Here is a 24,534-nt window from a genome sequence, read left to right as displayed (position 1 = left end):
GTCATCTTAGCTTAAGGACACCTTACTGCAGTTATTGCATTAGCTGTGAAAGTCCATGAAAATTTTATAGCATGCTAGGAAAAGTTAGTCTTTCCTCAGTAAAATTTTTTGAGATCAAGTGTTTCTCCTTGAAATGTTCAAAAACTTATTTGAATGAATATATTCAGTCATTTACTCATTAGAGTAAAATCCATGAAACAATCAACATTTGAATTCTTTCAAACGTAGTCTGTAGCCTAACAGTCCCAAATGATAAATTTTTTGATTTTACTTTAAGATTTTATTTATTATATGACAGACTGAGCAGGAGGAGGCGCCAAAGAGGAGGGAGAGGGACAAGCCTAAATCCTCCTGGAGCCCAGAGCCAATGTGGGGCTTGATCTCAAGACCAGATCATGACCTGTGCTGAAATCAAGAGATGCACACTTAACTGACTGAGCCACCCAGGCACCTCTAACATTTTTATGTTAAAATAGATGCCTTCAGGGAAATAAACTGCAGCTCAATAATTACACATTTATTTATTTAACATCTGTATCTATTTAAATTAGAGGGAATAGTGGTATGACTTGTAAAAAGCTTTGGGAAATTAAAAGGTATCATTCATACTCTTAGTTGAGGTTTCTAGAATCAGACATTTGAGGATAATTAATGAGTTAGCAAATTTGATTTGATTTCAACTCTAACTTTATATCATGATCTTTTAAGTAAATGAATTATCAACCTTTCTTAAATGATAATTTTTACATTTCCCATGGCAAACTTCTTCATTATCCCATGTTATATTTCAATTGAATACATTTAAATACTTTACCTACCAAATTTAGACAGAAATGTTTAGGAACCTGCAAAATACAACACAGCCATAGAACATTGCCATTAAAATGACAAAAATGGGCAAAATTATAAGAGTTTCTGTAAGCAATGTACAATAATAAAAGGATATTGGTAGCAAATGTATTTGTGATGACTATTACTACACTTTTTAAGTGTATATTAAAATCTTTAGGAACATACACTTGCTTGAGCAATCTGTAGATTACTTGGAAAGCCACAGAACTTTCCTTTCTAATCTGATCACATACTAATTTCACTCATGAAGAACCAAAACTCACCTTTGAGTTCAGGCGGACATACACAAGAATAACTGGGAAATCCACTAATACACCTGCCAAGGCCACAGGGGTTCGACTGACACTCAGTGACGTTCACTTCACAGAGAACCCCCTCAAAGCCAGGCAAGCAGATGCACAGGTACGTTCCACTTCCTGGAGGAAATTTCCTGTCTGACACACATGATCCACCATTCAAGCAATCACAAGACTTCACAGTCACCTCCAAAAGAAACAAAAAGTAAGATGCTTTATTTTTCAATAAAATTAACTTCAATTTATGCTCCAGAAATTTTGATTGGTATGTATGTTTATGTACAAGACCAGACCACAAGCTTTACAAAATTAATTAATTAATTAATCAATTTAAAATATATATATATTTAATGTAAAAGACTATTTAAAAAGATATGTTAATAAAGTAATTATGCCAACTTTCAAAAGCATAGCCAAAATATAAATGCTGGGGATAATTTTTAAAAATGTTACAAGATGGGACGTCTGGGTGGCTCAGTTGGTTAAGCAGCTGCCTTCGGCTTAGGTCATGATCCCAGCGTCCTGGAATCGAGTCCCACATCGGGCTCCTTGCTCAGCAGGGAGCCTGCTTCTCCCTCTGCCTCTGCCTGCCTCTCTGTCTGCCTGTGCTCACTCTCTCTGACAAATAAGTAAATAAAATCTTAAAAAAAAAATGTTCCAAGATGATTGATCACTTTCTATAATGCACGCACCACAAATGGAACAAAAATCCGTAAGAAGTAAAGCAGTCAGGCCCCTGAGTTATCCCAAAATACAGAGAGTAAACAGTCACTTGAATTCTGTGGTTACCATGAAATTGTACACAACTGCACTTCATACCATTACTTCTGTATGAGTGTGTCCCAAATGTCGAGTATATACAGTGCAAAAAAAAAAAAAAAATAGTATTAACAGCTCATGACTGATAATATCTAAAGAATGGTCAATAAAAAATGACTTTGCTTGAATGAAAGGGTATAATTATCAACCTTAGGTTGAGCACAGGTCTTTCAGAGAGGCAGAAATGAATGCATTCTTTATCCTTATCATAGTTAAGTACAGGTGAAAATGATCCTTTAGCTCCATGCTCTAGAATTGAGAATCTCCATAAGATTTTAAATTCTGACAAAAACAGTATGTTGGCAGTTTAATTTTCCATGAAATGTTGAATAATTTAGTTCCTCTTCACAAATTAAGGATTATATTGCAAGTTTAAAATGGATACCGATATTGCTAATTAATTCAGTGGCATTTATGTAATGATAAATATTACCATAATCGTGACTCTCGTTTCAGCATTGCAGTCGTCGTTAAAGAGTAAAGTGAATTGCTGTGGAGTCTGGGACTCTGCTTTCCATGTGAGAAGTCCTGTAGAGGAAACATTTGCTCCCTCAGGACCTGAGTCCAAGGTAAAATGGATGTCAGAACCTTCAGGATCCAAGGCCATGAACTGGTACATAAAGTTCTCCCCCAAAAATGTCTGCAATTTGTCTTGTGGTATTTGAATCACTGGGGGTTGGTTGTCTGTCACAGAGAAAACATTTACTTTGTACTCGTGTAGAAAAAAAAAAAGGAAAAGGGAAAGTACAATAGAGAGAGCTCCTACTGGAACTTTCTGATGAAGTTCAAACTCAGCTAAAACTTCCATTACCTTTTTTTTTTTTTTTTTTTTTTTTTTTAACATTCAGAATAAACTCAATTGCATTCTGAGAAAATGTAAAAGTAACTCACAGGTCCGAGACTTCAAACTTTGCTACAAGAGTGTAAAAGCACTTTGAACAGAGAAACACTTCTGCATTCCCCAAACTGGATGCCTCTTCTTTCCTGTCTGCAATTACCTCTCCTTGTCTACCAACTCAGTGCTTGTTCTCTCACTCTTCTTTGTCCTCTACCCTTTTCAGCTTTACTTTCTCTCTCAGCATCTTCTTTTCTTTATTTCTCCTTTACTCTCCACCATGTCTGGACTGTTCATTTGACTCCCCTGACTCTTCCTCACTGTACCTGTCTCCCCCTTTATAACTGGGGGCCACAGAGTCACAGCAACCCTCTGCTCCTCAGAGATCTTTCCTGCTGCCAAGCTCACTTGCTGGAACTCTGGTTATTTCAAAAAACAGAGAGTGCTCCTTTTGTGCTCAAGTAATGCTTTAAAACATCTTTTTACATTGTCACATTAAAAAATGGCTCCCTCCCTTGCCAACTGGCTTAACAGATTGGAAGAACAGCCTTTTCCATTGTGCTGGGCACAAACACACTCCACTTGCATCAACAAAGCACTGATGCCAAGAGAGTGTAGTGCTGGTTCCTGCTCTGCCCTCATATATCTTTATACAATTTACTGATTTTAATTTCCTCATCCCTCAATACAAGAAACTTGGGACAGATGGTATTTCCAGACCCCTGGTATCCTTGAACATTGTAAATCTATGATGAGTCAGTCATACCGAAACCATTAAAAACATAGATACCAATTCAGAAGTTATAGTGTGTTTCCCTTGTCCCTGGCACTAAATTCTTCTCCAAATTTTCATTGTCTTCCCATAACACCCCATGGGTCTTGCACCTGAGCAATGAATCATCTGACAAATGGTCTAATGCAGTCATGAAATTTGTATATACAGTAATATACATAGTGATGTTACAAAGCACAGTATAAATAAAAGGTTTTATGACTCAGATAAAATTACATGGGGATGGGGCCAGGGAGTAAATATATCTCATTGTATTTTGTGATGCCTGGTCTTTTCACTGAGGAAAGAGAATAAGAAACATCTATGTGGAATTATATATAGCTGTACTTAAGGAAGTGAAGAAATTATATGGTACATGACTATGAGGTGGGGTGTTTTTTTCGGGTGGAACTAAGTATCCAGACATTATCTGGACCCACTATTATATTCACGTAGTCACAGAAAGGTAGGGCTGGAAGGCATTTAATAGATTACTGACTCCAGGAAGACTTATTTAACAGCTGGTGAATGCATGGCCTCTGGAATTTAAATAGCTAAATGTCTTGTCACAAAACTAAAAAGAAATAAGGCTAAGGATAGGATATAGAGCTTTGGTCTCAAAGTAATGTTCTCTTTCCACTAAACCCACCAACTTTACTGATGGACGTTCTATGTACTTATATAGTACTTGAGAGCCTATTTTGTTAGTAGCTGTTTGACTTGTACAAACTGTGTGTAACTGAATTAGCCATTCCCATTTCTTCCATTAATAATTCACATTTGCTTTCAGTATCAAATATTAAAATGGAAATCCCATACCCTATTGTATTATAATCATAGAAATTACATGAAATAACATTTCATCTTATATTATGTCCAAGCAAAGTAAGTCATGCAGTTAGGAAGGATCCTAAATTAAACACATCTTAAATATGTTTTAAGTACCTCATGCTTTAAAATCACTTAAAAACATCTTGTAGAGAAAATATCTGGATTAATAAAGATTAACTTACTTTCTAAAAATGACCAAGTAAATTTTGAAATTTTTGGTCTACAAATCAAACAAGGGCTGGTAGGATTTTTATCTCCTTCAATGTAGCAGATCCCATCAATAATGCAAACATTTTCCTAATGGAAATTTTAAAAAGAGAAAAACAATTAAGATGTCATTATAGTTAGTGTTTAGGAAAAAAAATGTACATAGAAAGGAAATACCATATATGTTGGTGATTCCAGTGAAAGCATATAAGTCTATTCTGGTTAGGAAACATTTTTTCATATATCCTCATCATAAATGTATGTTAGAAAACAAATCATTTTCTTTTGTGCAATTTGCGTATGGAATTGATCAATAAGGAGGGAAAAAGAAAATATATATGTAGATTTATCTTTGTGTAGAATTAGTTTATAAATAACAAGGAAGAAAACCTGTCTTTTCTTCTTATTTTTTCTTTGTTTGTTTTGTTTTGTTTTTACTGCTAACTCAGGCTGGAAATGCTCTATTAATAAAGAAATGAAACAATTTTTCCCCTGCTCATCTTACTGAAACACATTAGTTTCTAACGATTTTCCCTTGCTCTAGGAGCCCACCATGTCCTCTGAATATGGCAAAACTAAACAAGAACTATGATATAATTATCCACATTTGACAATGGATATCCTTATACAAAACAATAGAGAAGCTGATCTGCAAAAAAAATAACATTAAATGTAGCAATCATTTTCAACCTGAGAAAAAGACCAAATTTTGTTCAGCATATATAAACTTTGCATATTTGACAAAAATCTCTTCTGATGTCACTTAGAACACAATACAAAAATAAAAACAAAATAGCCCCAACAATAAAAAACAATTGTGAATTATAACATTTTAAAAGTATTTCTTATAAGACATGTGGAAATGGAATATTTAAGGGAAAGTAAGAATCAAACAACTTTTCAGAAACAGAAACTTCTTATTGATAACATCTAGTTGCTAATCTCAGGGGAAGAAAGATCTAAAACTTAAAATAATACTTTAAATTTTTATCTACATAAATATTATTTGATATGCTTCTCAGTTTTGAAGAGCCAAGTAATATTAGATCCCTGGCATCTATTACATCAGCAGCTGGCCTGTGAGAAAGATCTGTTGATAAACCAACAGACTGCAGCTAAATGAGGAGGGTGTGGCTGTGAGGATTCAGCTCTGGCTGGGCTCTTCCATAATTCCTTCAGTGGTGGAGATTTGCAAGGTCCAATGAATTTAGTTGCCACAAAACAACAACAACAACAACAACAAACAAAACCCAAAACAAAAAACCTCCTTATAAAAGTGCTAGCCTTATACATTTTACAAGCTCCATCCTGCATGCCTCTAGTTACAAAGAAGATTAGGTAACTGTGCAGAGACATCTTACTGGAAAATCATTATTACTATTTCAGAAGGAATATATGTAAGAGTTAAAATTCAATCTGAACCTCCTTTCTTTTTTTTTTTTTTAAGGAATTTTTTTAAGGAATAAACACTTGCCATTTCAAAACATACAAGGTAGAAACCTTCTCCTTGCCATTTCAACAACAGTTATGGGCAGAATAACAATTTTAGTTAACTGTATATAAACTTGAGAAAGGTTTATCTCCATTAGTATTTCTGATATGAAGGTGAAAAAACTGATATACCATTAATATGCCAATAGCATGGGAAATGAAAATACCAACTGTGTAAATGTAAAAATAAGTGGAAAAAAATGCATACCTTTATAGTACATGAGTCCTTCCCATAGAGACCACAAACTTGACAAGCCCCATCATATATGATCATTATTCTGGGATTACTGAATTTATAACCATCATTAGATACCTGTAAGATGTAGTTTTATAGTTAGAAGATCTATTCTAAATGTAGCTTCATAAATTCATTATGAAATTTTAATATATAAAATTTACTTATGTCTTTTCTCTTTTACCTTTAATTGCCACTTTGCAATTGGTTTCTCCCCCATCAGATTTATGGTATCAGACTGTTGAACATCAGGGGGCAGCTGACAATCAATGGTTCTGCTATTTTGAAAAACAGTATTCGTGTAGACAGCTTTTCCAAGGACCCATTTACTGTTATTATACTAAAGGCATAATGAGAAGGCAATTAACCTCTGTTTAATTATAGAAATTCCTTGCTAGTGAATTACATATAATCAAAAGATAAATTTTAAAATGCATGGCTGGTATAATGGAATATATAATGAAGTAATAAAAGTGACATCAACATTGAATTTTATCCAGAATAATGAAAACCATATACACTTTAATTTGATGTAAACTGTTTCCGACACCTCATGCATTTCTTGTGAGTTCAAATGAAAGAAGTTACCAATATCAGTCACACATAATGAATCACCATGCCATGAGTTTTGTAGCAAGAGGAAACACATTTGACTACATAACTGGCCAACAGTGGATTGATTTCCTACCCAGGAAGTCATTTCTCCTGCAAAAGCTCCTAACCTTCTCCTGCAACTTGAAATTGTTCTTTCTGTCTGGTTCCCAGAGCCCTCTCATGTTCTTATATGACCCATCTTCCTGACTACATGTAACCACTCCAGGGGTGGATCTAAGTTGAGCTAGTGTTTTGATTACTTGGACTATTTTAACTTTGTCCCAGGGGGCACGTTGGACCAGTCTGCTTCTGGTGGCTTGAGGTGCAAGACACAAAGTTATGGAGCTATGGGCAGCTGTTGTTTTTCACTATGTGGAGAAAGCCAGTATCTAATGAAAGGGAAAAATGAAGCCCACAGAGAAAAAAAGAACTGAGATAGATAACTACACACACATACAAATGCAGACATACTGAGTTTTCATGTGTTCAAGTCCCAAATTCAAGTTATTCCCGAGAAGTCGGCAATTACATTCTAATCCTGACTCCATGAAAAACGTACTGTCCTCATAATAAGTACCATTTTTGCTCAAGGCAGTTTGGATAAATTTACGTAACTGAAAACTTAATTCTAACCAGTTCACCCTACTTAATAACTCAGTAGCAAATCATACTTAATCTATATTAAGGGATTACTTTTCAGTATTAAAATGCATTGGTGCCTAAAGAAGAAAAGCCAGAGTAATTTTCTGGGTCCTGCTAACTACATAGAAAACTAAAAAGCCATATTTTATTAACAATATTTTGATTTAATTTTTTTTTAAATTTATGACTGTAGAATGCTTTCAATTGCTCAGAAATGGGCAAGGAGCATGTTGATGCTGCCATACTGAGGGTCAGTAGGAGATGGAAAAGAAGGCAAGAACATGCGGTCATCTGCAGCCAGCAGAAACTATCTTGTTAAATACTGATGACTGACAGAGTAGGTCACAGTAGAAATCTCCACTTTTAAGGGGATGTGTAGAGTCTGGCCCTACAGACAGGTCAGTTTGGTGGTCCCTCCCTATGGAGGGCGACAGACAATGTCTCCAGGTCGTCATGATAAGGACACTTAGATGGATACAGGACTTTGTGTTTGAACGAGATTTCATACAGACATCATTTCCAGCCACATTTAGAGAAGCCTACCCCAAATAAGGAATAAAGAGAGTTCTATTTACTTTCCATTCATCAATATTTTGTGAGTTTCTATAGGTGCTGAGGACTTTCTGATGAAAAAGATCACAGAGGAAAAGACAGACAAAATAATTTTAATATTATTGTAACCAAGACTCAAATAAAGCTTAATGAGAGAGAAAGAAGCCACTGATTCTAGCAGTCACGGGAGGCTTCTCCTCCTGAAAGTAGAAGAGACTGCTCTTCGGACACAGGGAGCAGAAATGGAGAGAGTGGTATTCAATTTGTTTGGAGGGAATAGCAAGTGAAATGCGGGGATGCAGGAGACAGCATGAGATTTTAGTAGAGCATATCCAGGGGGTTCAAGTTTGCAAAAATAGACAAGAGCTGGATCACAAAGGGCCATTCATTTTTAGGATAGCTATTTGGATTTAATCCTCTAAGTATTTAAAAATTGGATTCTGTAAAGTTCTGGTCTGAGGGCAGGGAGTGAAAGAAAGGATTGGGTGGGTGCTTGCATCTCTAGATAAAAACTTGTTGAAAATTACTACTGCAAAAGTAGAAAAGAACATCTATAATATGCTACCTCTCATGTGAAAAAAAGGGATTTATCTGTTCCTTTGTGCAAAAGAAAGGCAGTAAGAATAAACCAGAGAAGAGTGAAAGTGGATACTTTCAGGGGATAGATGGAAATGGGATGGAAAGAAAGGGTAATGGACAGAATGGTAGAGATGATAAAACAGTGACATTTCTCTGTGTGTACCTTTCGTATGGTGCAAACCCTCAGAACCATGATAGTATTTTGTATCCGTTCCAAATAAGTACATAACTAAAATCAACCAGAGTGCAGAGGACATTCAAAGTAGAATATAAACATTAAAAAAAAATCGTATTACAAATGAAATATATAAATATCCTGAACAGGGTGCTAAAGAAAATAGCTAAGCTAAGTAAGTTTGGTTTGGGCTAGTGAACATCAATATTTCTTTCTGTAGTTCTGTATAGTATGTTAGAAAATTTCATAGTGTGCTCTTTCTCAAATGTTTAGGTGAAAAAAAGGTAGTATGAGAATAAATATCACAGCAAATAATATATCTGAAAGTAAGTACAAAGTGTACTTTCTCTTTCTTGGCAAATCACTTAATGGTAGTGTGATATCATATGATTTATTCTGCCACAAACAATATAATGTCTACTCTCTTGAGTAATACTAAGTGAACAAAATTATACATATATTCCATTTTCTATTGTGTGTCTTATTATTTCATTAGGATTAAAATATTTCATGGTTATTTAGAAAAGCTCTACTCAAAAAATCTGGAAATAAGCATATTTTTCTTGTATAAATATTTGATAAAGACAGATACGAAAGTTATTTCCTCCTTAAATTCTCAATCTCAGGATCCCATTTGGCTTTAGCAATTTAGAGAAAAAGTAAAAAGAATGCTAAAATGTCATTTGCTGTCTTAAGTTTTCAGCTTATCCAAGTAGGTGCTTTCAAAGAATTTCCCTTAAAATAAAAATCCACTTGAATAAAGAAAAGGAAGACCATATAAATAATCATCAAACTAAGGTGTAATCTGATATACCAGTGTTCAAACTGAGTGATCATGTCCATTATTTATGGCCTAAAGAAAGAAAAAGGGATAAAGAAAAAAAGGGATAAGTGCAATTATTCTTCAACTTTTTGTTTTGTAAAGGGAACTGTTCATATCCCTGTGCCCCTTAAGCCACACAGGCTGACTTGGATAAAAATGATCTCCATTCTTTATGGTTTTACATTTTAATAAATACAGAAGCTTCCATATCAAGCTTAATATTATTTTAATTTTTTATTATAACTAGAATAATGAACCAATACTGCAATAAAAATTATATAAAATAGTTTAATAGAGTTAACAAATAAGGAAGAAGTTTTAAGGTCAAGTAATTCAACCATTTTTCTATTGAGTGCTCTGTGGCTATGACATCCATTGGAATTATGTTATTAATTGACAGAACAAATTAATTCAGGATAAAATTAATCTGAATAAATCATAAACTTGATTGTTTCTCAACACTATAATTAACATACCTGCAGTTTAGTAACTTCACATTTAATTGAAGGTGATTCTTTGAAGCCTTGACCAAACACTCTCACTGTCATACAATTATATTTTCGAATATTACAGAATCCAGCATTCTCAAGTTCTATAATTTCAGGAGCCCTGTCTTTGGACAGAATGATAAAACAAAATGTACAAATTTTCTTTAATTCCAGAAAAATAAACTAATTATTTTCAAGGTCCAAGTTAAAAGCATATGGAAAATATATTCTGAACTCCACTCTAAATATTAGTACATTAAACAAATATATATATGTATATATATGTATGTATGTACTTTATTTTATTTTGCTTTATTTATTTATTTTTGTTTTTGTGGTTTTTTTTAATTTGTCAGAGAGAGAGAGAGAGAGAGAGCACCTGAGCGAGCACAGGAAGGCAGAGAGGCAAGCAGAGGCAGAGGGAGAAGCAGGCTCCCGGCCAAGCAAAGAGCCCGATGTGGAACTCGATCCCAGGACGAGGTAGGATCAAGACCTGAGCCGAAGGCAGCTGCTTAACCAACTGAGCCACCCAGGCATCCCTGTATGTATGTATTTTAAAGATATTATTTATTGACAGAGAGAGAGAGAGAGAGTACAAGCAGGGGAGTGGCAGGGAGAGGGAGCAGGAGGCTCCCTGCTGAGCAGGAAGCCCAACCAGGGGCTCCATCCCAGGTCCCAGGATCATGACTCTTAACCTACTAAGCCACCCAGGCACCCCTGAACTATTAAATATTAAGAGAAATCTGGTGTTAAGTGTGACCCACCATCAAAGCAATAAAAATAGCATTAAAGATACTACCAGTGCCTAAATATACAGGTTTAATTAATGTTTTAATAATGTTTAATACCAATTATTTACAAGCATTAAGAAATTGCTACTACAATGGCTTGTGTTTTGTTCTTGCCATTTTGGTCTGTGCCATAGAAATGGGTTATACCAAAAATACTTTTGTAGGGGTGCCTACGTGGCTTAGTGGGTTAAAGCCTCTGCCTTCGGCTCAGGTCATGATCTCAGGGTCCTGGGATTGAGACCCACATCGGGCTCTCTGCTCAGCAGGGAGCCTGCTTTCCCCCTCTCTCTCTGCTTGCTGCTCTGCCTACTTGTGATCTCTCTCTGTCAGATAAATAAATAAAATCCCTAAAAAAAAAAAAAAAAACCTTAAAAAATACTTTTGTAATAAAACCGTGTAATTAGCAATATGTTAAAATTTAATGAGTTAAAATTTAAAAATTCTTAAACAGTATAAGAGTTATCAAAATTTCATGAAAATGTTACTAATGTTCTTATGTATTATTGCTATCCTATATGCCACCACAATCTTAGGTGTACTTTCAATCATTGGAAAAAAAATTTCTCTTAGCCATCAGAGTTAACTGATCATCATATTTTTATATATCTGATTCTGGTCTCGGTAAGACGATACACTATCTGTATCAGCAAGATCTGGCTGTCAAAATAGATAAATGCTGCATATAAAAGTAACAGTTCTCTAAGTACTGGCAAAATATAAGTGAATATAACTTTACTAGCAATGGAATATAAGATCATAAATTATGTGCTCAGAACACTAAAATATTTGTGAAAATTAAAAATATATATTTGCTAGTTTATTCTTTCATATTCAACAAATGTTTACTGAGCATTTTTTTTTTCTGATGTTATTCTAGGCACCAGGGATATAAGAACAGAATAAAGCTCCTGCCTTCTTATAACTTACATTCTAATATAGGAGGACAAAAAATAAACAAGTGAAAAATAAAGTATATTGCATAAATGTTTTCAAGACTATGAAGAAAACATATATTAACTATATGTAGGGACATAAAGACTATGGGGTGTGTGAAGGAAACTACTTTATTTTGAATGACCATGGAAGATGTCTCAAATAATGACATTTGAAGAGAGAAGAGAAGGAAGTCCATCACAAAGATAGATGTTGGAAGAATGCTTCAGTGAGAGGGGAAGTACATGCAAAGGTCCTGAGGTTGGAGCAGGTTTGGCCTCGTTGAGAAACAGCAAAACAACCACTTAATAACACTGGGGGGCCGTGGAGAGAATGACAGATGAAATTCAGTGAGAGAGGAAGCTCCAACTGCATTGGGTCTTCTAGACCATGGTAGGTTTTACTTGGAAGGAGAAGGAGAGCCATGAGAGGGATTTAAGCAGGAGTACTATAATTCCACTACCATTTCAAAGGGATCACTTTAGCTGCTGTATGGAGAATAAATTTTGAGAAAATCTATAATCATCCAGATGAGAAATAAAGGTGGCTTGGACTAAGCTGTAGCTGGGGAAGAGATGAAAGTTGTTGAAGCTAGAGTCAGATTTGCTACTAATGGATTAAGTCTGAGGCATGGAAAAAAAAAAAAAAGATGAAGAGTCAAAATGACTGCAAGTTTTTCACGTGAACAGTCAGAGGAGTGAAGTTTGTATTTACTGAGATGGCAAAGTCTCTCAGATAGAAGGGTGGGATGGTGGGGGTAGAAGGAAAATCTGGAATTGCTGGTTTAATGGCTAATGAAATCAAATTGATTTTTTTTTTTAAAGATTTTGTTTATTTATTTGAGAGAGAGAACAAGAGCAGGGGGGTGGGCAAAGGCAGAGGAAGAAGCAGGCTCCCCGCTGAGCAGGAAGCCCAATGCCCATGCTGGTTGGATCACAGGGTCAATACTGTGTTCATGACCTGAGCTGGACAGATGCTTAACTGAATGAGCTACCCAGGTGCCCCACAAATTGATATTTAAAAATTTCTTTCTCTGGGGCGCCTGGGTGGCTCAGTGGGTTAAGCCGCTGCCTTCGGCTCAGGTCATGATCTCAGGGTCCTGGGATCGAGTCCCACATCGGGATCTCTGCTCAGCAGGGAGCCTGCTTCCTCCTCTCTCTCTGCCTGCCTCTCTGCCTACTTGTGATCTCTCTCTGTCAAATAAATAAATAAAATCTTTAAAAAAAAATTTCTTTCTCTTACATATTGGGATATAATAGTTTGTACCATGTAGGTGGATTAGAGAAAAAAAATTAAGGAAACTGGCATAATTAGCAGAATATTAGAAACACAGTATCCAAAAAATACTAAATTTGAGTTCTAGGAAAAAAAATGATTATTCTCTACAACAGAAGGGACGAACTGCATGCAAAGACCCTGAGGTCAAGAGAACTTGGCATTACAGAAACCAAAGTGGGTAGAGTGAAATGAGTGAGGGTTTTAGTTGTAGGAGATGAGTTTGAAGAGGTACAGCCTGCCTTATAGGCTATTATAAGTACCACAGCTTTTACTCTAAGATGAGATGCTTTGGAAGAATTATGACTGTATCGATTAGTTAATTGGGGTTCTTTTCCCTAAATAATCTGAATAAACCCTGTTAAGATACTGAAAGTAAAAAAAAGAACAAAGAATTTCTATAACCCAATAGCATATGCAATATCAAAGCTGTAGAGTTCTCACTCACCATGTGAATCACTGCAGTCATAAGAACTAAAGCCTGGGGAGCATGCGCATCCCCATTCCACACACTGCCCATTGCCACTGCATAAACTGGGGCATCTGAGGACCTCGAGAATGTCTTCAACTGACTGGCTGTATTCTGTGCTGTATTTCCCCTCTTCCAAAATTCTCTTTTCACATTCATTTTCTAAAAGAGCCACGCCTGCTTCTGCCCAGCTAAGATCGTCTTTTAGGAGAACATCTTTAACACACATATCTATAGCAGTGTCTAGGCTCTTGCCCAGAAAGGCGAGACAGTGTCTTCCTATGCTAGAGTTGGCAAGAGTCTGCTGGCAGAGCACCAAAGTGCCGTGTTCAGTGAGACCAGAGGGTGTGGGCCACGTAGGGACAAACTCCTGGTGGACATCCTCAATATGGTCCTCAGGGAAGAAATAAGCAAATTCTTCTAGGTCGCTTTGGCTAAGACTTTGGAAAGCAAACATGGGAAGAACCTCGTAAAAGTTTTGCCGTTTCCATCTGTTTTGTGAAACCCGCCTCATCTCCTGGCTGTGGCTACCCTCGCCCCGTGTATGTTTCCCATTGTCCAGAGTTTTTGGTGCCTCTTGTTTTTCATTTCCAGGATGTTTTTGTAAATGTAATTCCAGTTTGGTTAGGTTCACATGCTTTTCTTCTTGACGAAGGAAGTTCAAATTATTTTCTTCTCCAGATGTATACTCATTTATCCCTCTGATAAGAGCTTCTGAATTAATATACTCAGAGGTGACATCTAGTTCTGGTATCAAGAAAGAGAATCTGACATGTTTGAGATCTCTGCAACCTGAAACAATCTCTTGTTGAGAAGCACTGTCCAGACGATTGGAAGGATATAAAGAATTAGTGTCCGATGAGCAGCTACAATAAGACAGTTTTCCAGGTGAAGGTGGAGAAACTGGCATTGTGTCAAACATGCTTTTCCCTGGCAAAATCCTTCCAGGTGAAAACCAGAAAAGAATAATAAATTGCATAAGAACATTTTTTCTCAGTAACATGTTGCCAAAAAAAAAAAAAAAAAAAAAGACAGAGTATTGTGTCTCCACTAAACACAATAACAAATGAAAACAGTTTACTTTCTTACCTCCATTCATTAATAAAAGCAACACAATTATCAAAAGTTAGATCAATTTTTATCCCATTTTTATTATGGAAATCATTTTCTGGGTTTTCATCAAAGGTGCCACAAAGTCCCAAAGTGTTTCTATAGTCTAGGCTAGGGGCTCTGATGGTTAAACTCATGCCCCATTCACTAAGATCAGCACGGATAAATGCTCCAGAAGAAAACCAGACCTGAAATACAGAAATAAGAGATGCTTAAGTAATATTCAATATGGATTAAGAAAAAAAACTATTATTTGAGAAGAAACAAATTCATTTATTCCTTCAATATAAAGAGAGAACAGAATACTGATTTTCTTCAGATTACAATTTTCCTTTTAATGCTCTGTGTCAAATCAATGGTTTTTGCACTTTGCTGACTTGAAATCTGATCTCTATATTGACTCTTTTATTGCAAAATATTGTTCAAACCTCTTTCTTTTTAAACTAAGGTGGGGTATTTTATACAATCAAAACAGCTATAAATGTTGAGGATTATGTTTACCAAGTAATGCCTCTGATAATAATTAAGTATGGAACTAGACTGCCAAGTAATTAATTTACACAGATAAATGTAAGTCCAGAGGAATACATGTTCCTGTGGCTAATCAACATTCTTATCTTCACAGTAGGCAAACAGAATCATAAACCAAATTATAAACAGGGCATACCTGGGGAGTCGGAATGAGAGCAAGGGGCTTGTCAAATTATCTCAATAGCCTGTGTCATCCATGATCCTCCTCACAGGCCTACCGCTGCTCCCAGATCAGGGACCTGAATGTTGAGAAATGCTCTCTTCTAAAGTCACTGAAGATACACCATATATGTTTGTTCATCTGACTCTTTCTCCTTTAATTTTTTTAAATTTAAAAATGGCATTTTTTTCTCTGTATAAAAATCGTAAGTGCTCACTCCCAGAAATTATTTTAAAAGCAAACAAACCTTACGTTACCATTCAATCTGAGCTAGTTCACGTTAAGATTTTGGTGCCGATTTTTCTAAAACTGTTCCTATATGCCATTAATATCTTTGCCTGCCAATTAATACAATTGGCTCTAAAATTTTCATGACTAGACAGTGTTCTATTGTGTGACATCACTTTACTTAGGGTTTTGGTTAAACTACAAGATCCATCATTGATTAACTATAACTTTTCCATCTTAGAAGGAGAGACACAATGAACACTATCAGGACTCTGAATATACTTATTACGGTAAATTTTCAGAAGTTTAAAAATTCTTGTTAATTTCAATGTTATAAGAAACAGTCACCTGTATTTTGTACTACTTTCATTTAAATTTGAATCTTATTCACTTGGAATATACATTTTTTGGAAGATGAAAGGAAAATGACACTATAATATAAATAGCTTACACACACAAACTATTATTTTAAAATATTAATGATCTCTAATCTTTTCCATGTATCTACCAGCTTATTCCTGAGACAGAACCACCTGTACTCATTTCAAAAATTGGCTAACTACTCTAACAAAAAACTAAGATCATATATTTAGAGACTAAGAAGGAAAGAAATTTACTATGTAACTACTCCTGGAGACTTTTTTTTTTTTAAGATTTTACTTATTTGACAGAGAGAGACACAGCAAGATAGGGAACACAAGCAGGGGGAGTGGGAGAAGGAGAAGCAGGCTTTCTGCTGAGCAGGGAGCTTGATGTGGGGCTTGATCCCAGAACCCTGGGACCATGACCTGAGCTGAAGGCAGATCCTTAACCGACTGAACCACCCAGGCACCCCCCAAATACTTATTCTTTTTTTTTTTTTTTTAAGATTTTATTTATTTATTTGACAGACAGAGACTACAATTAGGCAGAGAGGCAGGCAGAGAGAGAGGAGGAAGCAGGCTCTCTGAGGAGCAGAGAGCCCGATGCGGGGCTTGATCCCAGGACCCTGAGATCATGACCTGAGCCGAAGGCAGAGGCTTTAACCCACTGAGCCACCCAGGCGCCCCCTGAATACTTATTCTTAATTATGTATTTCATCTCTGTGTAATATACTATTTATTCAGCACTGTCAAAAATAATTTATAGGAATAACCCACCAAGTTACTACACTAAAATCTTAAAGTAAGGCTGGTTAGATTTGATGAAGTATTAACTATGCTGCGTCTATTTGTGTGTGCTAAGCCAAAAAAAGAAAAAAAGTTATTCCTTCTAAGATCAGTATTAGTTGTCAAAAAGCTATTTCTGGGGGAAAACTAATGTTAAAATATGATAGTTCCTAATTTAATAGAGATGAAAAGAAGTTCAGATTTTAATCCAAAATCTGTAGGAAAAAGAGGACAAATACTTTTAAAAAATCATACATACTGTGACTTTTCTTCCTAAGTAGGATTCACTTATCTTGATATTGCTGGTTACATCTTGGCTCTTTACAGATAAATATGGCTGTGATTCATGTAGCTGACCACTGCACATATCAAAAGTAACAACATCACCTTCTTCTTTGGCAACAAACCCACAGTTACACGACACAGGATAGTGAAGGCTTCCACAGTCCCACTGGCGTACATGGACTTCAAAGTCACGTGACACACTCTTATAAAGCACAAATGTTCCAGTTTTGAAATTATCATATACCCTATGGTTAACAAAAATCAACTGCATTAAGAACTGTACAAAATACCACAATACGTTATAAGCAAAAAATGTGTGTTCAATTTATTTATCCACATTCAATGTATTTTGATACAAGAATGAAAAATCCATATATCTAATAGCTTCATATTAGTTTATTTTATTGTTTTGATTTACTTATTTATTTGAGAAAGAGAGAGCATGCACATGCATGTGGGAGGGGGAGAGGGAGAGAATCTCAAGTAGACTCCCCCCAGAGTGTGGAGCCCTATGTGAGTTGATCCCACCACCCCGAGATCAGGACCAAAGACCAAATAAAGAGTCCGACTCTTGACCGACTGAGCCACCGAGACACCACTACTTCGTGTTAGTTTAGAGCACTGAATGAAACACAGAAGTGACAAACACCTAATCCTATGACTTGTTTCTTCCTTTTTCCTATCACTTTGGTCAACACTGCTAGAGCCTTCTCCTCCTGTCCCTGCTACAGTTTTCTTCATAGCACCCATGTTCCTCAGATACACTTTGTATTTTATTTATCAACTCTGCATATCTCTTTACCTATGCAGAAGTGAGCTGCATGACAGCAGGATATGTCTGTTTTATGAACTGCCATACCCCCAGCATTGAGAACAGAGTTTGTCACTTGTTGCACAATTAATCTTGTTGAATTATAACTAACTGAATTAATCCCCATTATGTTTTCTAGAGGTTTTTCCACTAAAACTTCTAAGATTTTTATTGTAACCATAAAGGAATCTTGCACGTGGGATCAATTTCTACAACTTTTCAATAATTGCTCAAACTTTCTGATTATCATTTGTGATGGAGTTCTGTATTTATTTGCCCATACTGAATAATTTTATTGACTATGATCACATTAAAATTTTTAAAAAGAATAAATTATCTTACCTTACATGACGAAGACAATTTTGACTCAACAAAAAGTTGTTCTTATAATTTTCTTTAGGGACATCTTAAAATCATATATTCCCCAGAACAGTATAACTGAGTTTAAATCCTCATATGCAGATATTAATAGCAAGATAGCTTAGATTACTTTTTGATCATTTTGTCCATTTTACTTGCATTTCAGGGGCAGATATCCAGGTATTCATGATGGCTACAATAGTTTTCCCCTGAGTATCCTTGTCATGAAATAGAAATACTCAGTTTTTTAAAAAAAATTATAATGCATTCGCCTAATCATCTCACCTAAACCTTAAGGATTATTTCAGTATCATGTGGAGATACAATATAGTAAATATCTCTAGAGCCAAGAATTTAACCACTACTAAAGATAATGAAATCAAGTTAAAATGACTATTTGTATTTGTAAGAATCTTCATTTTTACTAATTCATCCTCATAACTAAATTGTATACTTATCAAGGGCCAAATCTGAAGGCAAAAAAAGACCACACAAATAAATTAGTATTTTGAAACAAGCCAGTGATATCCATACATGCCTTCCTGTCTAATCTTTCAGTGAATAGGATGAAGAAACAATGAAATAGGAAGATGTTTAAAAGAAAACAAAAGCAAAATCCAAAAGAACAAAATCTACTAAAAGAAAAAAAGAACTTTCAGGAAATTACCTGCCATCAAATGTAATTATATGTGGGTCAGTAAATGAATAGCAGTAAGCAGTTGGGACATCCTTTACTTTGATCTTAAAAGCAAAGACATTTTTGGTAAATATTATCATTAATTGTATTTAGTGATACACAATAAATTGCTTAGCAATCTCAATGACTTTGTCATTACTGTTTTTACCACAGTTATTGAAATTGACTCATTTAAAAATGGAAAAAGCTTATTAAACAATTTTGAAATGAAAGTTTACAAGATGTACTGATCAAATAAATATATCTTTTATAAAGCTCCAATTGTAAAAGTAGTTTTTGTAATTTGTCAACCTGGATACTGTCTGGAACGTAGCTATTCCATAGGAAATCCTCATGCACTATAGGTTCCACAACAATGTTTGTCACTCTGTCTCCATCTCGAGAAAAATCTGTCACAGCAGTGTAGTACACCAAAGCATGGCTACATGATCCGTTAGCACAGGACGATGTCTGGTGAAGGTCCACATGACAGGAAGACAGCGCCAAATTTAAACCTTGCTGTTCATTACCTATTTTGTGAAAAAATACATTGACTTTTTTTTAAAGGAAATATACCAACCAAAGCATGTAACAACTTGATTAACATGGAACACTGAATTGAGAGATTATTCTTCTTTCCTCTTGTTTAAAAATATAGTTGTAATTTTGTCTAAATAACAACAAAGCTACTGAACCCTAGCCAATCTTTACAATGAATTAATCAACTTCAATATATACATATATATATGTACATACACAGTACTATTTTCAAAAATGCTATAAATCCATATGTACTTACATAAAATTCAAAAGCAGTATAGAAAATGTATTGTGTTTGGGGCACCTGGGTGGCTCAGTGGGTTAAGCCTCTGCCTTTGGCTCAGGTCATGGTCTCAGGGTCCTAGGATCGAGCCTCGTGTCGGGCTCTCTGCTCAGTGGGAATCCTCCTTCCCCCTCTCTCTGCCTGCCTCTCTGCCTACTTGTGATCTCTGTCTGTCAAATAAATAAATAAAATCTTAAAAAAAAAAAAAGAAAAGAAAATGTATTGTGTTTCTGAAAGAAAAATCATGATTCCACCACCAAGAAACATAATGTAATGTTCTTTCTGCCTAAGAATTGTGCCTTCGGTCCTGATATGTCTGTGACATTTCACAGGGTTTGCACTCATGTCCTATCCATTGCTGAGTGATAGCAATGATTATTGGTATAGATGATTATTGGATCATCATCTTAAAAATAGAAATGGTAACATAAATTAAGTAATTCCACATCGGTAATAAACTCTCAATTCCTTTTTGTCTCTCAAATGTCCCAATATATTCAGAACCTTGAGATGCTCCCTTTCCTCTGGAACAAAGAACAAAAAATAATAACTTAAAACCGGCAAAAAGGGAAGTTTGCTCTCATATCTAATTAATGATTACAAAATCCTTTTGAGATCCAGAAAAAAGCAGCAGTTGTTAAAAATTTCTATCTTCTTTTCTTCACACATAATTTTAAGGTATAAAATTATATTGGTCTGATATAGAACACTGTACTGGACTACAGATTCCTGAGAAAGAAAAAAAAAGTTCTTCATGCATTTTTCCCCCCTAGAAATACATACTGCTCCTATACACATAAAAATTTAAAAAAAAACATCTAAACCCTTAGCCAGCTCCCTAAGGTGATCATGGAATACATCTGGCTTGGATATAGCCCCTGACATCATTTCCTCAGTCTATGGTGTGAGGGCCAAGTATTGTTCTCTGTAAGCCTATAATAAAGCAGCATAGTCATTGTAGAAATACATTAGGAGAGACCAACTTGTTCTCTATGGAAGTAGACACACTTAAAAAAGATAAGGTGAGACATATCCAAAATGAAATCCAGAAATTCTTCTCCAGAAAAAAAGGAAATTATTTTTAATTGACAGATAAGAGGAACATGCAAACTTTGAAAATGTAAAAACATATTGCTTTTCTATTATTATAATGCTTGTCTTGTTGAAAGAATTGAGAGCACACAAATATAACTCAAAGTAAACTTGCAACTGGAGAAAATCTTTGGTTAACACAATTGGAAAATACTAGTAACATCTTCCTCTTCCTATTCGTCCCCGTAAACTGTAGCAAAATTTACAAAATACGCTTTTCACAGGTTGTCTGAAGTAGAATTATGTCAAATGGTGTGAGAAAGGGTTTAATTTCATATTTCTCTGCTGAATTTCAAAATACAGTACTGCTCATGGTGCTCCTAGAAATCTAAATATGTAGCAGGGTATGACCTCAGCCTGCTTATTGTCAACTGCCTGGAGATAGCCTCTCTCGATGCCTCTTTCAATTTCCATATCCATCTCTTTACTGGGTGCAGCATTCATTCCCATCAGACTCTCTTTTTATACTTTTGTTTCTCTGGTTTAATTTGGTGTAATACAGTGCTCGCTTTGGCAGCACATATAATTTGGTGTAATACAGACATGAAGACCTAGATATATTGTACTTGGTGTATTTATTATGTAACATTTTATGTCCTATGGTGAAAAGGTGTATGAACAGAATCTCTCTTAAAAGTTGCATTCTTTAAAAAAAAAAAAGTTGCATTCTAATTTATGTATCTCTTATGTGTTTTGGTCTGTATATCGGAGTCTTAGGGGGAGAAACAGAATCTAATCAAACCAATGACTGCTATAAATGGTTTGTCCTCTCGTACTCTATCAGTTCATGGGAGAATTTCACCTTTCTCTATAGGCTGTGACAGTGACATATATGCAGCCATGCATCCTGCAATCTATATAATTAGTAATTTAAATAGAATTTTAAAACAAAAGATCTCAAACACAAGCTTACATTAGGGAGAGAGAAGTAAAGAATGCATTAGAAGATTCATGTTGCCTAAGTTGGAACTTATGTTGGCATAAGTTCCATATCACACCTCCCTATTTCGGGATATTTGGAAAATCTTCAAGAGCAGTTTGTACCTCCATCTCCGAAAACAAAACAAAGAAAAAAAAATAAATAAGTGGGAGGAGGAAGAGAATGATAAGAGGAGGAGCTGCTCATTACTGGGCTGGTTGTTTGGTTTTAACAAAAGCTTCCAGGCCAGGGATAAATGAGAACTGCAACACAGATTGTTTTGACAGTCATAATAATGGCCCAGAAGTATTAATATGAGTGAGCCATAACTTGATGTAAACACACAACATAATTAATTACATGTACACACTCCGGTGACTTTTTCTAGAAGAAAAAAAAAAAGCATTAATTATTATCTGAAATCTAATAATAAAATTAAGTGAATTTAATATATTACCTTGATCAACAGTTTTCAGTTTTAATGAGATTTTGCACTGCTGGCCAAGCTTACTGGGTTCAGAACAAATGACAGGAACTGTGCTCTCTATCTTCAACTGATATTCTTTCCCATCTTCTGATATAGTGCTTAACTCTGGGTGTAACTGGCAAAAGAAAGCATGCAAAGCAGTCATGTCAAAACAGAATTTATTCCTAAGATAAAATTCTGCAAGAGCATTTTTCTTGACAGCTTGTATTTTGCTAAATAAGCTAGGAGTAATAACTGAAGCCCTGGAATTTTTTAATTTTTAATTAATTTTTAATTAATTTAATTTTAATTGAGGCCTCTGCCTTCGGCTCAGGTCATGATCCCAGAGTCCTGGGATCGAGCCCCGCATTGGGCTCTCTGCTTGGCAAGGAGCCTGCTTCCTCCTCTTTCTCTCTGCCTGCCTCTCTGCCCACTTGTGATCTCTGTCTGTCAAATGGATAAATAAACTCTTTAAACAAGATCAATTAAAACCAAACCCTTAAAAACACTGGCAGCACGTGGAATTGCTGGACTGCTCCACGCTGAGCCATAATCTGGTTCCCCAACACGTTAGGCAGCCTGGTACTGCCTTAGTGATTCTGGTTCTGGGATGGGCACTAGAGATGGAGGAGACAAAGATGACTATATTCTTCCATTGCTTTGTCAACGTTTACTGACTCATCAAGGTAAGAGCGTATTTATTCTTAGGGACTAAGATCATTCCTAACATAAATTAAAAATGTAAAGTTTTTTTTTTCAAACTCCTATTTAAATTCTAGTTAGTTAACATACAGTGCAAATACCAGTTTCAGGAGTAGAATTTAGTGATACACCACTTACGTGTAACACCCAGTGCTCACCATAAGTGCCCTCCTTAATATCCATTATCCACTTGGCCTACTCCCTGCCCACCTTGCTCTATAAACCCTCAGTTTGTTCTCTATCATTAAAAGTCTCTTAAGGGGTGCCTGGGTGTCTCAGTCAGTTAAGTGCAGTCAGTTAAGTGTCTGACTTCGACTCAGGTCATGATCCCAGAGTCTTGTGATAGAGCCCTGCATTGGGCTCCCAGGTCAGTGGGGAGTCTGCTTCTCCCTCTCCCTCTGCCTGCCTCTCTGCCTGCTTGTGCACTCATTTCCTCTCTCTCAAATAAATAAATAAAATCTTAATTAAAAAAAAAGTCTCTTATGGTTTATTTCCCTCTCTTTCTTCCCCCCCTCCCATATTTCATCTGTTTTGTTTCTTAAATTCCACACATGAATGAAATCATATGGTATTTGTTTTTCTCCAACTTTTTGGCTCAGCATAATATACTCTAGCTCCATCCACATCACTGCAAATAGAAATCTATGTATTTTTTAATATATAAATAAAAATACTATTATCACTTTAAATATCTCAACCATCAGCTTCTTTCACTGCCTCTGTTTTCCTCAGTTGGATTACTGAGTACTGAAAATCTAGGACCAGTCCTATCCAGTTCATAGGCCAATCTTTTCGTGAGCCAGCAAGTTTTTAGTCCATCTTAGTTCCTGGCTAGCTCTCCAAACAGATGCTTCTTAGCACCACATTTTCTCCCTGTTAACCTAATCAGAAACATTTTCTGGCGGTGGACTGCTGAACGCTGATGTTGTCTACTGAGTGTTCACCAATGGAGATCCAAAGGTTCTGTGCTCCAATGTCTGAGCTCTGCTCTCCCTCCACTGTAATGATGCTGTTCGAAAACATGGCTGCTCTTCTCCCTCCTTTCCCTGGTCCCTACTGTGTATAAGTGGATGTTCTACAGGAACAGGGTCTGCCCTGGTTCTGAGTGCTAATCTCACAATCTATAGATCATCTCATCTTGTCCCCGAACTGGAGCTGAATCCAGGCCAAACTCCAGCACCGTGGCTGAGACTGCAGAGGGTGTTCAGTGCTTGCCTGCCTAGACCTCCTGATACTGCCCCATTCCTTCCACCCCTTCTGGATTCCCTGTCATACCTGCTCGTCTGCTGCAAAAGCTCACCTGTTCTTGGATGACCAGGCTACCAGCAGTGACCACAGATACTGCCTCCTCTAATGAGGCTCCTCATCACAGTTCACAGAGCACAGATCCCTGGGTCAATTCTATTCCAGTCAGAGGCATCAGTACCGGACCTCGTCCTGTCTTCCAAATGCGTGATAACTAAATATCAATACTCTAACTTTTAGTTACATGATGGAATGAATTATGGGAATAAAACTTTTATTTTATTCTAATGTGAGCTACTTCTGAAAAAAATGCAAATAT

At 35.9% G+C, this 24,534-nt stretch overlaps 1 protein-coding gene across 1 annotated transcript in view; it reads right to left on the bottom strand.

Moving 5' to 3' along the window:
* The window catches only part of VWDE (von Willebrand factor D and EGF domains), a 70,187-nt gene that overhangs the window by 21,113 nt on the left and 24,540 nt on the right, over positions 1–24,534 (bottom strand). The window contains exons 7-18 of the mRNA XM_032305605.1: positions 22,260–22,404; positions 19,281–19,498; positions 18,960–19,033; positions 17,096–17,366; positions 14,749–14,957; positions 13,639–14,600; positions 10,180–10,316; positions 6,523–6,678; positions 6,312–6,416; positions 4,588–4,702; positions 2,401–2,651; positions 1,116–1,335 (exon numbers count right to left, since the gene is read on the bottom strand). Of these exons, the coding sequence (XP_032161496.1) occupies positions 1,116–1,335; positions 2,401–2,651; positions 4,588–4,702; positions 6,312–6,416; positions 6,523–6,678; positions 10,180–10,316; positions 13,639–14,600; positions 14,749–14,957; positions 17,096–17,366; positions 18,960–19,033; positions 19,281–19,498; positions 22,260–22,404 (2,863 nt within the window). The remainder of the gene's footprint in view (positions 1–1,115; positions 1,336–2,400; positions 2,652–4,587; positions 4,703–6,311; positions 6,417–6,522; positions 6,679–10,179; positions 10,317–13,638; positions 14,601–14,748; positions 14,958–17,095; positions 17,367–18,959; positions 19,034–19,280; positions 19,499–22,259; positions 22,405–24,534) is intronic.

The sequence above is a fragment of the Mustela erminea genome, chromosome 11 (genome assembly GCF_009829155.1).
Source record: "Mustela erminea isolate mMusErm1 chromosome 11, mMusErm1.Pri, whole genome shotgun sequence".
In the NCBI taxonomy this organism is placed as follows: Eukaryota; Metazoa; Chordata; class Mammalia; order Carnivora; family Mustelidae; genus Mustela; species Mustela erminea.
The sequence above is the reverse complement of the archived record's forward strand: the minus strand, read 5'-3'. Positions and strand labels throughout refer to the sequence as shown.